Source organism: Ricinus communis, chromosome 1 (assembly GCF_019578655.1).
Source record: "Ricinus communis isolate WT05 ecotype wild-type chromosome 1, ASM1957865v1, whole genome shotgun sequence".
NCBI lineage: Eukaryota > Viridiplantae > Streptophyta > Magnoliopsida > Malpighiales > Euphorbiaceae > Ricinus > Ricinus communis.
Genome location: NC_063256.1, coordinates 6,997,686 through 7,014,074, shown reverse-complemented (window position 1 = coordinate 7,014,074; position 16,389 = coordinate 6,997,686). Strand labels below are relative to the sequence as shown.

The 16,389-nt window shown below is 33.3% G+C and overlaps 3 protein-coding genes across 4 annotated transcripts; 2 read left to right on the top strand and 1 right to left on the bottom strand.

Annotated features, from left to right (window-relative positions):
• The first annotated feature begins 264 nt into the window (after positions 1–264).
• LOC8272029 (COMPASS-like H3K4 histone methylase component WDR5B) lies at positions 265–1,708 on the top strand. Of its 2 annotated transcripts, none has more exons than XM_015720125.3 (2): positions 265–1,214; positions 1,298–1,708. In XM_015720125.3, the coding sequence occupies exons 1-2, from the start codon at positions 549–551 to the stop codon at positions 1,583–1,585; spliced, it is 954 nt and encodes a 317-aa protein (XP_015575611.1). In that variant the 5' UTR covers positions 265–548; the 3' UTR covers positions 1,586–1,708. The 2 variants fall into 2 exon arrangements, with proteins under 2 accessions (XP_015575611.1, XP_002520730.1); XM_002520684.3 differs by having other exon boundaries at positions 274–1,214; positions 1,295–1,708.
• A 2,845-nt stretch (positions 1,709–4,553) lies between these two features.
• LOC8272030 (N-terminal acetyltransferase B complex catalytic subunit NAA20) lies at positions 4,554–7,083 on the top strand. Its single transcript, XM_002520685.4, has 6 exons — positions 4,554–4,736; positions 4,814–4,904; positions 5,012–5,144; positions 5,974–6,043; positions 6,634–6,694; positions 6,786–7,083. Exons 1-6 carry the CDS (start codon positions 4,659–4,661, stop codon positions 6,875–6,877), a joined length of 525 nt encoding a protein of 174 aa, XP_002520731.1. The 5' UTR covers positions 4,554–4,658; the 3' UTR covers positions 6,878–7,083.
• A 2,844-nt stretch (positions 7,084–9,927) lies between these two features.
• LOC8272032 (ent-copalyl diphosphate synthase 1) lies at positions 9,928–15,451 on the bottom strand. Its single transcript, XM_002520687.4, has 15 exons — positions 15,296–15,451; positions 14,616–14,702; positions 14,411–14,499; positions 13,928–14,231; positions 13,596–13,779; positions 13,226–13,440; positions 13,007–13,127; positions 12,754–12,866; positions 12,435–12,661; positions 12,210–12,325; positions 11,877–11,975; positions 11,510–11,761; positions 11,009–11,129; positions 10,705–10,887; positions 9,928–10,298 (listed from the first exon to the last, which is right to left on the bottom strand). The coding sequence occupies exons 1-15, from the start codon at positions 15,372–15,374 to the stop codon at positions 10,086–10,088; spliced, it is 2,403 nt and encodes an 800-aa protein (XP_002520733.1). The 5' UTR covers positions 15,375–15,451; the 3' UTR covers positions 9,928–10,085.
• Positions 15,452–16,389: the final 938 nt, after the last annotated feature.

Below are 16,389 nucleotides of genomic sequence, written 5' to 3'. Positions count from 1 at the left end.
AAATAAATATAATCTTAATGTATTTATTAAACATGAAGGAGCAATTAGTATAATAATTTTCTATTATTTATATTTCAAACAATTTTTAAAATGGAATTACAAATCTAAAATATACAATTCTTTTTTAATTAAAGTAAAAAAAAGGAAGTGTTAAAGATGAGAAAGAACAGTTTTTTAACTGAAAAAGAGGATGTATATGAGTTAAAAGTTTCAAGTTAGGAGTTTATTATTAGCAAACTTTTTAAAAAAAAATTATTTGTTACTATGATAGAAGTTGAGAGGGCAAAATGTTCCCACATAGTTTAGAACAAAAAGAAGCACAGTTAATGACAGGGTCTTCAAATTAAACATGAAGAGGCTATTCCCTGTTTAATAATGCCGGAAGCAAAGTTAGTTGCGGAAAAGAGGAAGGAGGAACCACCAAACCTCTAAACTGAACACTTCTAATTTAAAGACAGAAAGAAAAGAGGAAAAAAACTTAAGACGCAATCGGTGCCTTAAATTCAACCGTCAACGCCCACAATTAGCTGAATCATTTTCATTTGCAAATGGCTAGTAGCGGAGGAGCAGCCAGCCAGCCACCATCACCATACAAGCCATACCGGCTTCTGAAAACCTTAAGAGCCCACGAACGAGCTGTCTCTTGTGTAAAATTCTCCAACGACGGTACTCTGCTAGCCTCTGCCTCCCTCGATAAAACCCTAATTATCTGGTCAGCCTCAAACCTCTCGCTCCTCCACCGCTTATTCGGGCACTCCGAGGGCGTCTCCGATCTCGCTTGGTCCTCCGATTCCCACTATATCTGCTCCGCCTCCGACGACCGCTCTCTCCGCATATGGGATGCTCGTCCCCCTTTCGATTGCCTCAAAACCCTAAAAGGCCACTCCGACGTCGTATTCTGCGTTAATTTTAATCCTCAGTCTAACCTAATAGTTTCGGGATCTTTCGACGAAACGATTCGTATTTGGGAGGTAAAAACCGGGAGATGCATGAGCGTGATTAGAGCTCACTCAATGCCGGTTACATCGGTGCATTTCAATAGAGATGGCTCTTTGATTGTCTCGGGTAGTCACGATGGTTCTTGTAAGATTTGGGAGGCGTCTACTGGTGCCTGGTTAAAGACTCTTATCGATGACAAGGATCCTGCAGTTTCTTTTGCCAAGTTCTCTCCTAATGGAAAGTTTATTCTTGTTGCCACTCTTGATAGCACTCTTGTAAGTTATTTATTTCTGTTATTCTTGTTTGATTGCTGTTTTGTTTGGGTCAAGTTATTCTTGCACTCTGTTTATATCAGAAGCTCTGGAATTACTCGTCGGGAAAGTTCTTGAAGATATACACAGGTCATACCAACAGAGTCTACTGCTTAACGGCAACGTTCTCAGTGACAAACGGGAAGTACATTGTGAGTGGATCTGAAGACAATTGTGTTTACTTGTGGGATCTACAGCAGAAAACTATGGTTCAGAAACTTGAAGGACATTCCGATACTGTCATTTCTGTAACCTGTCATCCAACTGAGAATAAAATTGCTTCTGCTGGCCTTGATGCTGATAGAACCATTAAAGTTTGGGTTCAAGATTCTTGAATTATCTCTCTTTCAAGATAGTTTTTGAATCGGGATCTCAAACAACTTTATAGTTTGTGGTTTAATTACTAAACAAATATAACATTGTTGTCTTATAAAACTAAAACATGACATTTTGCAACACCATTACTGTTCTTTCTATTTCTCAGTTGCTCTTGAGACTTTCTGGTGGCCGCCGTGTTTAGTCCAATACTCTGATGACATATATAGACATCCCATTTCGTATCCCAATAAGCGAAAGAAAAAGAAAGTGATATTTGAGGCTCAGAGATAGAGGGCATGTTAGTTATATTCTAATAGAATGAGTAACACAATGATGCTTTCATAGAAGATGGAAGCCAGTATTATTCTGCAAAAAGGCAATAACTAGTATATGTTTTCTATTTATACAAGCCCATATGTATGGACAAAGATACATAGATACAACAAGCTGACCAGAACAGGAATAGGATACAATAAATGGAGTCTAGACAGCGGTTTTGTAAGACAATCTCTTAGCTGATAATGAGAGGAAATATATTGACCTAGCAGCTCTTTGTCTGGAACTTCTAATTCTTAACAAAGTGGCACTCCACTTCAAAATGCTTTGTGGGTGAATGGAAGATGGGATTTGCAGGAAAGTCAAATAAGTGCAGCGAAATTATCGCACCACAGGTTTGGAGTTGGGATAGGTAGGTCAGTCTCTTTTGAATATGGATTGAATCCATGTGAAATTCGGAAGAAGCAGCAGCAGCTAGAGTTTGGTATTCCGCGTCAGTTCGTTGCTCTTTTTGATCTCAATGAGGCAGGACTATTGCCAAGAAATATTGCTTTAACTTCTTGTGAATTGGCGGTCATCAACACAGACTGCCCCCATCCCCGCATTGAGGGATGCTGACAAAGAGAAAGAAGTCGCTGGTGTTAGCCAAAGACCATAAAAACACCAAGACACCTTGTTGACTGCAAAAGAGTGTCCAGACGTGTAAGAGATAGGTACTGCAGTCTTCCAACCATACTACTAAGGTATAGAGAAGAAGGATTTGGCATCAGTTGTCCAGTTTGAATAGACAATTTGTCTGTTGGGAGATGCTCAAATGGTGTTGGAGATGAGTGGGGAGACCTACTTCTTCCACCGCTATGTTAGATAGCTTTCGTTTTTCCCTTTTTTCTTTTTTCCCCAAAATCTATTGTTAGATTTTCACTTTTCACTAATTGGAAGCAAAAGAGATGTGTTTTTAAGAAACACAGATGGGTTACAATAAAATAAGAGAAAATTTCACGGCATTTACGGTTTTCTTTAAATTCTTTTCTTTTTCAACGGTAGTGTTTTTTTTTTTTTTTTTCATTCGTTTTAATGGGTTGTCTTCTAGCATGCTCTAATTTTCTCAAAAAAAATTAAATAATAAAAAAATGAATATGAATATAAGAAAAAATTGATAATTAATTATTATATTTTTTTTTATTAGAAAACAATAATTCAAAAATTTAAAAAAAGAAATACATTTTCTCTCTGCAAGATCCATGTGAATGATTCTTATTGAATTCAAATAGTTCTATTTTAATCGGTAAATATTTCTTAAATATAGTATTAAAAAGATTAATAATAGTTATAACTAATAGCTTTATAATTAAATAGCTAGAAAAAATATTTGATAGAATTCAAACATCAGTTGAAGAGGAATAAAATGTATTTAAGAAAAAAAGGAGAAGAAATTGAGTTGTTAGTGATTGCTAGTATGAGTAAAGTAAAAAAAAAAAAAAAAGAATAGTTTTTTTTTTTTTACATGGATGCTATATGTGATATTTCTTTAAGTGAAAAGAAACTGATAGAATGAATGAGCTTCCAAGTAAAAATGGAGAATAAATCTTTATTTTTGAAAAAAAAAAAAAGAGGTATAGGTATAGTTAAAAAAAAAGAGGAACAAAAGAAGAAAAATTGAAGAAAGAATCAAAAAATAAAAAATAGTATAAGATAAAAGAAAAAGAATTTTTATTTTTGCATATATGTCATGTGTGACATTTCTTTAAATAGTATGCATGCCAATCATGTATTCTTTTATTATGTCATTTGTATTAAATTAGATGGTAGAATAATTTGATGTGTCATGTCATATTGCATGCCATGTATATGTTATGTTTGAATTTTTTTTTTCTTTTTTTTTTTTCATTTGGTTTATTTTTTTGCTACAAAATATCATTTTTGTTTTAAATACTTTTTAGTATATGTTGTTTTTTTTATATTTATTTTTACAACAAATTAGTATTTTTTATTTTTTTTATCATGCTATGGTTTAATTTTCAATATCTTATTTTTTTATTTTTCTTTTTTTACAACAAATCAGCATTTTTATTTTTAAGTATTCATTTTTTAATTTATTTTTTGTTATGTTATAGTTTACGTTCAATTATATTATTTTTTGGTTTATTTTTGTAATAAATCAGCATTTTTATTTATTTTTATCATGTTAGATATGTCTTATTAGGATGTTAATTTTTTATTTACTTTTATTTTTTTATATAACAGATCAATATTATTTATGGGTTTGCGTTTTACTATTTTTTTCAGATTTGATTTTTTTAAATTAACTCAGATTGATCAATTATTTTTAAAACTCTTGTAAATATGTTGATTTCATCAATGTTGGTTAGAAATCGACAAAAACAAACAAAATGAAGTAATTTTATGAAATTTATAATTTTTTCTCTTATTTTTTTAATATAGTTGTCAACTGTAACTTTATTTTGATTTTTGATCTAGTGGACTGTATTGATTTATCCTTTACTTTTTATGTTTTACATTCTATTTCAAAAAAATAAGATATTTTGATATTATTTTTAAAAATTTCAGTATTTTTGTAATAAGTTTTATGACACCCTATTTTTTTATAAATTCAACCATATTTGTGAAATTTCCCCATAAAATAATAACACGGCCCAAACCCAAATTTTACGGCCCATCGGAGCTAAACAGCAGGATACGACTGTCCATCGCCCTTTACCTTTTATTTGGCATCCGTTGGACTGTTACTTCTCTGCACCTAGACAAGGAAGAGAGATCGAGCGAGGAGCAAAAGAATAGACGATACTGAAAAAGATGACGACAATACGCCGATTCTGCTGCAACGATCTTCTACGCTTCTCATCTGTGAATTTTGACCATCTAACCGAAACTGTAAGCTCAATTTCTCTGAATAATAAATCCAATGTTGTGCTGCTGCTGCTGTACTAATTCTTGATTATTATTCACAGTTCAATATGTCATTCTATATGACCTATTTGGCAAGATGGCCCGACTATTTCCATGTGGCTGAAGCCCCTGGTAACAAAATCATGGGCTACAGTAATAACCTCTTTCTCCTTTCTTCTTCTCTGTCTTTTTATAACTCATTAATTCACCTTTTCTTTCAAATAAAAAATGATTAATTAATTAGATTTGGATGGTTTCAGTTATGGGTAAAGTAGAAGGACAAGGCGAGTCTTGGCATGGACATGTAACCGCAGTTACTGTGGCTGCTGAATACCGAAGGCAGCAGTTGGCTAAGAGACTCATGAACCTTCTTGAAGATATCAGTGACAAAATGTACTACTCTATACCTAAACTCTACTTTTGCTTCATATGTGGTGTGTTTTTTTCTTCAATCAATTAATTTATGTTTTGTTTGGATGAAAACTATTAATAAATTCATTCCATTTTCAAATGAATTCTTATATTTGGTATGTTAAATAATAACTATACATCTCATTTCAGGTGAAATGAATATTGTGTTTGGAATAAAGTACAGTCAGAAAAACAATTCATAGAGAGAAGGCATGAGAGGAAAAATGAGAGAGAATATAAGATGAAATTGTAAAGTTGAATGGGTATTTTAGTCTTATGAAATATATTATCTTACTAATTTGAAGTTTATTTAGAAATTCTACATTTTTTTATTAGAATTTAGTTATAACCAATTTTATAAATTTAATTTCATTAAATTCTTGAAAATTCATTTCAATCAAATTCAATGTTAAACTAAATATAACTGAAATGAAAGCTGGCAATTTTTTTAGTGATTGATACTATTATTTTGATGCACATTGTGTTATGTTCTTTGATATTAGTTACCTAAGAAGACAAGTGTGATCTTATTTAGGACCTTTCAATATGACTTTGTGAGAATAGCAAAATTCTCTTTGCTAGCTTCTTTGCTTTCTGTTAATATTGAATTGCATATTGTTTTAGACAAGAAATTCTATAAGAAAAAAAAAAAATCATTCTAGGCAATTCTCTTGACCCCTTATTTGTCTTCTGAATGATCAAGTCCAAACAGTTGTGCAACATTCTGTGTTTTAGATATAATTAATTGGACCACCTTTATTTAAGGCTTTTGTTTGTTTGCAAGTTCATTTTTTTCAACTTCTTTGTCCAGCGATAAGGCGTACTTTGTGGATCTTTTTGTGCGAGCATCAAATGCACCTGCTATAAAGATGTATGAGAAGGTATTTTCATTCATCTTCTATATTTTCGGAATGATTACTTGATTATATTTCTGAATTTTAATTAGCAGCTATGTCACTACTTGCAAGTCATAAAACTTCATTTTAATATCCTTGTCCATAGCCATTGATGCATGTCTCTTCAGCTGTGTAAGCTTCCTTCTTGGAAATGATCTAGTGTGAAGTAAGCAAGGCCCTTGATTTTGGATAGCATTTCTGTGATCCTCTTCATATCTTCTCTATGTTGTATTTTTGGGTGTTAAACGCATGCTTAATTAATAATAAAAATCTGCAAGAAAGTTGCATGAAGAACGCTTCTTCAGTGCAGCTAGTTGTTTGAACCAGTTTTCTTTGCCAGGCAAATCAGAGGAATTCTTAGTGGTAAAGTTCTTGCTTCTTGTTGCATTTTTCAGTGAGAAGTTGCTGAATTACATGATGGATAAAGCATAACTAGCTGAAGGCAATTAAAAATTCATGAATGATTAGTGTATTTTGGGAATAGGAATCTTGTGGATGTGTATGCATGTGATATCTTTTCTTCCTTACTTTTCAATAATGAGACAATGTGATGCTTATTCTGCCTGTCTTCTCAGCTTGGGTATGTAATCTATAGACGAGTTCTGCGTTATTACTCAGGAGAGGAAGATGGCTTAGGTGAGTTTCTTCATCTGGAAAAAAAAAATCCCTGATTTCCTGTTAGAACTTGTTTGGCTTGAATTATGATATTGCTGTCATCTGTTTTCAGACATGAGGAAAGCCCTATCAAGGGACACCGAAAAGAAGTCGATTATTCCTCTCAAACGGCCCGTTACTCCTGATGAGTTGGAATATGATTAGAGTCCAAACTGAATGCGAAGATGTTTCATGTGATTCTTGAGATGGAACAGTAACACTTCACATCAGTTGTTTACTTGTGTCAAATGAGAGACATGAATATATAACTGAAATCATAATGATTTCTTTCTTCCAACTGGGTTTGAACTCCTGAACAGAGTCAGCCAGCATAGTAACATGAAAAGAAGTGCAGAGAATCTTGGAACCCACTGCTTTTGTTTTTTGTGATTTTATGAATTTCAACCATCTCAAAAAGGACTAGAAGTGAAATAATCGAAAAATTTTAGTACCAAAGTACTAAAATTATTTTACTACTATAATATAGAACTCATTCTTTAATGGTAATTGAATCAGTACCCTACTGAGACTGAAATATAGTGTTTTGATTCACGATCGAACTATAGAATTTATTTTGTTATTAGTTTATTTCAGTATATCAAAATAATATGCACATGATAATATACTAATTTTCAAAAGAAAATGTATTAAGATAATTTAACCGACTTGAACGGCACTGAAAATCGATCTGGGTTGGTTTAGTTTCTTCCATTTTAAGATTGGTTGAAATTTGGTATCCGTGCTGAGTTGTAGTATTGTTTTATTCCATTCTTGCATCATTCTGTTCGTATAAACAGGCTTGGAAGACTGCTCTCCTACTAGTTAGTTGAAAGCAGAACTAAGAGGCCCACTTAAAATGGAAACTAATAACTTGTATCGGGATTCTGATTCACAGGGGTAAAGCTGTGCGAGGGAAATTATAATTAGCTCATGGACGTGGGTCTCCACATAATAATAATGGGGTCTGATTATCTGATGGAAGGGCCATTAGCATGGGATGCTATAGAAGGCAAGTCAATTGGGTTGTAAACAAGAAATTGGAGGGTGAACTGAGGGTGGACAGCCGTATACAACAAGGAGGAGTTCCCAAGCGAGAGGTCCCAATGCCGACTGCATGTAGGCCGCTTATACAGCAAGAAAACAACGCAACTAAAGAGAGGAGGAGGTCACGTGCCCATGTCTTAGCCCAGATAGAATGTCTCGCTTAGAATGAAAAGGAAAAGAGTGATGGGACTGAAAAAGTCATTACCAAAATGGGTTTCCCTCCAAACATACAACGCCATTTTACTTTTGCATCGATACTTCATGTCCTCACTGTTTTTATAATCTTCTTTTTCTGATTGCATTACGATTCAGGCAAACCACAGGACATGCATACCTTCTCCGCCGTATTATCAGGACATGCGTGTCAATTCTTTTTTTTTAATTTTATTATTATTATTATTTTTAAATGGCCTGAGCTCGTGAAGGCCATGATTCCACCTCCAATATCTATTATATTCTCCATTGCTTTACACTTTTCATGATTTGAAGGATAAAAAGAAAGACCCAAAATTTCAAACCATGCACAGTCATGATGATGCATTGGGGGTTTAGATACAACTTTCGAGTAGTACTCTTCTAAACATTATGTGTTTGGGGATCTGCCGCTGCAGGTTAATGATTAAAGGTGGTCCAGTAGCAACTTGGTAGCAAACTTGAGCAGTGTAAGAATTTTGATTGATTTTGACATATGCATTATTGTATTTCAACATTCGGCACAGTTCTTTGGGTGGTCATACGGTATCATCAATTAGTTTAAGGAGTGATTTACATCCTAATATCTAATCTAATTGGTATCAATATTTTAAATTTCGGCATGGTTGTTCCAAGAGAAGTAAATCAAAGTGGAGATAACTAGGATTTCATCTTGTTTCTCACCTATATAGGATACCTCATGGATATGGGATTTGGCAAATCTCCACTTCTTGTTGAAAGGAGCACCAACTTGTTTTTTACGTTACATTACATGTTACTTGTGTTGTGTGTGACATTTTGTCTGCCATCTTTTGTTTGTCAAAAATGCAATTAGAAGAAATCAGCATGCCAACATCCTCGAAAAAGATAGTCTTTTACAAAAGCAAAACTTAAAGTGGACTACTATGCATATCCACTAACCATATTTATAAAAACGTCTGTTTATCTATCTTCATCCTGATTTGGATACTTTGACAGCAATAACAAGAGCCTCTCATGTGTCCAAGTGGCCTTAGCAAATGATTTTCCTCTCCAACTTCCTTTGAAGGATATGTAAGTCAAATTTTTCTCATCCTAATTTTCTTCCATGTCTTACCATTTTTCATGATATGGTTCGTGTTATTGCTACTTTTGGAATTTCTTTTGTGGGTTATTAAAAGTATTAAAGCAGGATTATAATGATACTACGTGAGTTGTCTCCTTATCACAATTTCTAACCTTTTTTGACCTCTAAAGTAAGAAGAAAATTCTGGTGGTCGTGGAAAGAAAGAGGATCTCTGGTTTATGGTTTTATTTGTCAGACTTCTTATTTTCTTTTCTAAAATTATTTTCTTAAATGAAAAAATGGGGTTGAACAATTTAGGCACTAGGCCATGCACGTTCTTGGAATAAACTACTCCCATTACATCTTGAGCAACAACCTGGCTAATACTAGCAAGAGGGAACTCAAGCAAGAGACTTTCAAGGGGGAGAGTGGCACCAGAATTAGCCATGCCATCTGCTCCTGTGTTACCTTTTTTGTAAATTAAACATGCTCAATTCTGATATCGCAGTTCATTTTTAGCAGCCTTCTAAGGTCTCTGTTAGCAGGTGTGTCCTCCCTCATTAACATATATAGAAACCACACAAGTACTACTGTCCACTTCAAGAGCTACAAGTACCCCTGTTGTACCCTTGAAGCTAACTTACAAAATATAGTCAGGCTTTGGCAACAGTAATTAGATAAATTTTTCGATCTAATTTGAATGTGTATCTGTCACGTGATATGAATTTTTTTAAATTTATTTTTTATATACAAATATTTTTTACTTTAACTTCTAAAATCATCTGAAGGATGAGACAGCAATTTTTTTGTTGGTATCATAATAAACCACAAAAGAAGAAACTTAAAAAATGAATATGAAAATTCTGTTTGTTTATGGATTCTTTTTTGGCATTCTTGATACAATTTAACAGGAAAATTAATTGGGTCTTAGATATTCAAAACAAAAGAATTTATTTGCATTTTACTGATTTGAGAGGTGTATTACATCACATTATTAGTTAGTTGACAAAATTATGCACAAGAAAGGATTGGATAAGTTTGTCCACAAAAGAAGGATGGGACAAATCTTGTACAAAAATATCAACTTACAAATTAGTATACTCTCTCAAAGAGTACTCTAGCAATATGGTAGTTCAAAGTCCCAGGATCAGAGATGGCTTGGTAGTAAAAGCTTTTGGCTACCATGAAAAATGTTTGCTTGATCTCGGAATCTATTTCATCTGAGGAATTTTGGATTGCTAACTGCACAAGTTGTTGCATGTCTGACTCTATTTCTGGGGTTGTGCTTTTCTTATTGCCTTGTACCTGGAAAGATTAAAAAAAAAAAAAAGTATTAATTCCATCGTTTGTCTTGGAATAAGTGCCCCAGCGATCGATAATTTGTCTTGTCTGATGATATTTAGAATAAATAAAATCCTATTGATTTCAAATAGAATTTGTTGTGGTGCAGACCCCACACCCTTATACACTTCAAAATCCCAATTAAGTTTTGGAAGCTTTGTCAGAATCCATTGAAGAGGATAATAAACCACACTACGAATAGTGAAGAAAATACATTTTATGTCCTATAAGATTAGGAACCCTACAATCATCTTGACAAGACCTTAGATTTCCTGAGGATTCTATTACCGGAATATATAATATTAGATATTTATGATTCTTGACAATTGAAGAATAAAACAGCATCAGTTAATTGGCTGCACAAACAAACCTTGTTTTTTCTGTAATGAGCCAGCTGATAGCATAATTTATCTGTCAGTTGAAAGAGCTGTGCATATTTATGATGATCAGGTGTGGAACCTCCAGCGGTGAGAGTTATTGTTTTCACTAGCAATTCCCCTGTTCCTTGGTGTATTTCTCCTCCTTCTGCCCACTTCAACAGCCACTTTTCCCACTATATTTGATTTTGAAAAAGAAAAGAGAAAATTGTATATATTAATTAAGGTGAGAAAATGAAAGATGACTAGGGAATTGGATAAGGAACAGGAAAAGGAAATATTAGGAGAGAAACTTACAGCATGACGTAAATCGTGGCTAATGTCTTTCCCATGAGCCAGTAGTGTATCCAAAGAGACATCGTTTAGGATTCCAATCGCTATCCTGACAAGTTCCTCATTTGTCTTTACTTCCAACTTCCTGCAGAACGAAGTGAATTATTCCTCAGGTACTACTAAAATATATTAGTATTTGTTTTCTTTTTTCTTTTTTTGCCTTTTCTTCGATGTTTACTAAGAATAATGACTTCTCCTTTTACACATTAATATTAGCTTTAATTTTCTTTGTAATCCAGAATCTCTTAATTATGCTTTTTTTTTTCATTTCTGGTAATATATATATATATATATATATATATATACGCTTTTTTTAATCGAGTTACGTAGGACAAATCAATGCCGACTACTTCTCTCTTTATTGTAAAAATTTTATGTATTGATTATTATTAAATGTCTGTTCACTTCAATTGACTCTGATTATTATTTTTCTGAGAATAGTCTGTCTATTATTATCATGTATACCTTGCATTTAAGTGGGGTATGGATGCGACACCGTTTTTGAATTCGTGGACAAAAGCCGTCCTTTGCTCATAGGTACTGTTGCTGGCATCAAAATAAGACTCGATTGTATGGAGCAAGGTTGTGGTCTTAGCCCATGCAAGTCTCTCTTTTGACCTTTCTGGCTCAAAAATGCTGGCCGCCGCTACAAAATATGCTAACAGCAGTTCTCTTCTGCTTACCCCAAAGTTTCCCAATTCACATTCTTCGTACCACCTGTGGTCATGTGACATAACATAGCTTATTAATACCTATACATATATATAAATATATTCAAATAAAAGGATTTGACTTATTTAATTAGGATAATATGTCCATTAATTATAGTTACTTTTGAAAGTTGTCCCACTCCTTGCGATGTAACGCTTGGCAATTGTTGTAGTCAAGCTTTGCAAGGTCCAAATACTCATTGTTGTTCACATACGGCATCCTGCATTAATTAGAAAGAGGTTAAGCTTTTTTCTACTACTTTTATTTTCATTCTTGTTTTATACACGTATATATGACACCATAAAATCCAACTAGCAGGCCCATTTAAAAATGAATGCACCCTCTTGGATATTTCCATTGAAAATTGTAACTAATTTGTTCGAAACCCTTCTTAAATATCAATTTGTTTTACCCATTTGATATTATTTTATCAGTCATTTACTCTTTTTAATACCTATAAAGAGTCTTGCCGATCCAGACATCATCCTCACCACCGTACTGTTCCAAGTAGAATCTCGACTCCACCCGAGGCAAGCTCGCGTACCATGGAATATCCAATGCATACTTAACCTGTTCAGTTAATATTTATATATCACTATTAAGTCATTTATACAATAAACGTGCAACCTTACCATTAATATAATTATCGAAGATCAAATTAGATGCATGAATATTATACCTCTCCCGGCAAGTCTTTCGTTATAATCCATTTGTCAAGTACTTCGTTAGCCTCTTGCTTTTCTTTTAGGAAACTGGACGAGTATTCCTTGGCTTCCTCGAGGACTTTTTCTCCAGGAAACAATACCTGAGAAGCTCTATACAGGTTGTACATTCCGGTAACAGCCTGCGTTGACTGTCCGGCGAAGCAGAAGAAAGTATCGCCTTTCTTAAAATGCTTGAACACATCTGCCAAGTAGTAAGAACATACTGTAAGGATTACGAAGAGAGTTACAGAGAAGTTACACATATAGTTGTTTCCTGTGTGGATAATTAATTACCAGAAGAAACTTCGTGGCCATATAGTCTAAGCAACCTGAATCCCATGGCTGTGTCATCAATATCATGAACTGCAGAATTTCTTGCCCAGCAAATACCATCTTCTTCCCAGTATCTATAGAAATTTTCAAATACCCTTTTCTTAGAAAAATGAAAGTTGTAAATATCTTCCCGTTTTTTTTTATAATTATGTTCCTTAACGATTTGTTATTAAATTTTTCTGATACCAATGACATTTGCGATTTTTAACTATACCTGGCAACATAGTCAATACATTCTTTAAGCTCCTTTCTGAAATATCTCGATATTCCAAGGCGTTGAACGCGATCAACAGCCCAGATATGTTCGAATAAGTCAACAGGGTAGACGTTTGGTACTGAAACAAACATAACCAAACAATGCATGTTTAGATATCGGAAGGAATATAAAGAATGAAAAGGTAGGTTTTTCTTTCTACTTAAAGGGAAACGTTACCTCCTCCATTAAATCTTTGAACGATCTTGTTTAGATATGCTAAGCAATTTTCATTTTTAGTTTGCATGAGTGCAAAAGCAGTGGAGGATGGAGAGAACAAGAATGACCCATCTGGGCACTGCAATTTCAGAAGCTTTTCCCACTCCAGACCTGGCATTCCTTCCAAGCTATGGAGTAGTGTGGTGGGCACTTTGTGCATTATGTCTTTTGGTATCCTATCCAGCATACACAATAATTACATCACATACTTTCACAATTTATAGAAGATAAGAGTTCACTTTTAGTTCAACTTATATGCTTTAAAATAGAAGAAAAAGCACCAGCCAAAATAATTACTATAGCTTCAATTTTGAGTTGTGAAAATCTTTACTTTGTTAGCTTTATATTTCTGCTGGCATAGATCTCTTTCAAGACTGGAGAATCCTCGGGAACTTCAATGTCTAAATTTTTTGCTAACTCAAGAAGTGAAGGGAAAGCAACTTCAAAACCAATGGGCATGTGCTCAGCATTCTCATCTTCAAGCTTGCATAAGTTTTCTTTAAAATACTTCATTCCTGATGATGATATGATTGCAAACATATATAATAAGTTAGCATAGAAAGTTATGTCTCCCCCCTAGATTAATTAATGAAAAAGAGCAGGCTAATTAGACTCATCAATTATAGCTATCTTTCTTATAATTAGCACTGTAATAATTAGTACCTCTTTCACACTTATCAGGATGTATGTTCCATGATTTCAAGGCAACAACACAAGCTAATGTATTGAGAATCCTGTCATGCGCAGTAAAGATATCACCATCGCCCCACGAACCATCAGATAGTTGATTATTAGCAATCCATTGCAAACTGGACGGGAATTGAGGAGCACCACTTCCATTAATATCTTCAACAAGAGCAACCCATGCTGTATCATAAGCTGATATGCTTATCTCTCCATCTTCCATCGAATCCAACATCGATTTAACGTTTTGGACACGTTTAAGGATCTCATTCGATACGGAAATCTGAGGACGAATTTTTTTTTTTTTAACAAGAAATTTAGTTAGTTATTAATCCAACCATAAACCATTTATTTGGCAATCATTTCATATAATTTACTAGTCAATAGTAGTCTACATGGATATTAATTAAATGCGGACCATAAAAAAGAAAAAGTGAACGAAAAGTGCCACTTTGAAATTACCTTAGTAACTTGCTCTTCTATGGCATCTTCCACAACCTCACGGCGCTTTATCACTGCCACACCATTTCTTTGAAAGACATCTGGGTATTCTGCATGAATCATCAAATATTTATTTTCTTTTTACTAATTAAGTAGAATCTTTATTTGCTATAAGTATATAAAAAAAAGTGGATTGTACGTATTGGAGATAAATATCTGTATTTACCCTGAGTGGGTGGATTGGATAGTGCACTGCATCTTGGACGAACATCAAAGGTAATTCTTGTGTCTTTAACCCCGAAAAGCCCACCACCTACCAATAAAACCAAACAAAAAGAAATGATAAATTTACTAATGACTAACAGTAAAAAAAAAAATTTACCGATTTACTGGCTAATATGTTCATCGATAAAATTCTAAAACGGTAATTGACATTATAGTCATTCGTAGTAATTATCAAATATACGTTTTTTTTCTTGAATGTATATTAGCTTTCTTGAAAGTGAAATTATATATGTATATGACATTAGTATTTGTACTAGAGTAAATACAACCGATTACAGTAGTAAGAGTGTTTTGGAGAGATTGGAAATGTTGTTTTCTGACACTATAATGCTGAATATGAATCAACTAGGGAAGCAGAAAACAGGACGAACAAATTACAGAGAAAAAAGAAAACACAAACAAAGAAAGAAAACAAAAGAAAAGGAAAGAGAAAATGATTAAACTGGTAATCAGGTGTATGAAATTGGCAAGAAAATCTGATCAGCATACAGAGAAGAAAAAAGATGATATACATAGTGATCTTGAATTAAACGGGGGAAAAGTAAAGGAAAGTCGAAGAATCAATGGAAAGATGGTGAAAAAGAATTAAAAGGGAATGGAGAGAAAAGAAGAAGAACTTACCAGAGGAGAGTAGAGGACGAGAATTGGGAGTGGAGAAAGAAGAGGCGGTAGAGAGGAAGTGAAGGGATTGAGAAGACATGCTTAGGATTATGAAGGAAGGGAGAAAATTGGTGTGTTGTGAAAGGAAATGAGGAGGGAATGGTATTGTATATGTGTATATATAGAGAGTCTGGAGAGAGAAAGAGGGGTACTCAAAAGTGAAGAGCAGAAAGAGGGAAGGAAGCAGACAGAATCGACTTCCCAAGAGATTCCCGCTAATAGGTGCATGGGATCATTTTCTTTTTTCTTTTTTCTTTTTTTATTTGTTTGAAGGCAGAGCTGTCTTTTTCTCTTTCCTTTCTTTTTTTTTTCCTTATTTTCGCTTTCCGTTTCTTGTATTTTTCCTTTTTTTTTTTTAAATTCTATTAATATTATATAATCTACAGTAAAATGAGTACGTAAATATAAAATATTGAAATTAAATTCTTTATTACTTCTTTTATTATTATATTTGACAGTGAGATGTCATCCGGATTTTCCTTAATTTGTAAGTTTCTTTTTGTAATCTGAATTCTGACTTATTGATGAATATCGAGTGAGTAGCTTAAAAATACCTCCTTCATTTTAAAGAAATAATCCATATATAAATTAGAAATATATATTAATTAATACAAAAAAATGATAATTACTTATTAAAATAATAATAATAATAATACTGAAAGAAAATATTCATGTTACCTGAGGGAGATAAGTGGTAGTGTATCTGTAGCCCCACCTGTTGGTCTCACATATATAAGTAATTTACCTTCCTTTTTTTTTTTGTTACTCTTTCTGACTTAATTCCTTAATTACAACTAAATCTAAGTTGGCAAATGGTCTGGTTTTGGTAACCTTTTTGTTTTTTTGTTTTTTACTTATCAAAGGTTACTTGATTTTCTTTTTCAATCGCTGTTTTTCTCAGTACAGTTCTTTTATCCAACTTTTTATTAGACATGACAAAGGAAATAAAATCATGAAGATAAAAATGGATGAGAATAAAATTAAATTAAATTAAATAAACAGAGAGATTTTAAAGAAAAAATAATGTTTTTTTAAAAAAAAAAAAAACATTTATG

Coding starts and splice junctions, on each gene's coding strand:
- LOC8272029 (XM_002520684.3), top strand. CDS start 549: ATGGCTAGTAGCGGAGGAGCAGCCAGCCAGCCACCATCACCATACAAG. Junction 1,215..1,294: donor CCACTCTTGATAGCACTCTT/GTAAGTTATTTA, acceptor TGTTTATATCAG/AAGCTCTGGAATTACTCGTC.
- LOC8272030 (XM_002520685.4), top strand. CDS start 4,659: ATGACGACAATACGCCGATTCTGCTGCAACGATCTTCTACGCTTCTCA. Junction 4,905..5,011: donor TAACAAAATCATGGGCTACA/GTAATAACCTCT, acceptor GGATGGTTTCAG/TTATGGGTAAAGTAGAAGGA. Junction 6,695..6,785: donor AGGAGAGGAAGATGGCTTAG/GTGAGTTTCTTC, acceptor ATCTGTTTTCAG/ACATGAGGAAAGCCCTATCA.
- LOC8272032 (XM_002520687.4), bottom strand. CDS start 15,374: ATGTCTTCTCAATCCCTTCACTTCCTCTCTACCGCCTCTTCTTTCTCC. Junction 14,232..14,410: donor TAGAAGAGCAAGTTACTAAG/GTAATTTCAAAG, acceptor ATTCGTCCTCAG/ATTTCCGTATCGAATGAGAT. Junction 11,130..11,509: donor ATACCCCACTTAAATGCAAG/GTATACATGATA, acceptor TTCGTTCTGCAG/GAAGTTGGAAGTAAAGACAA.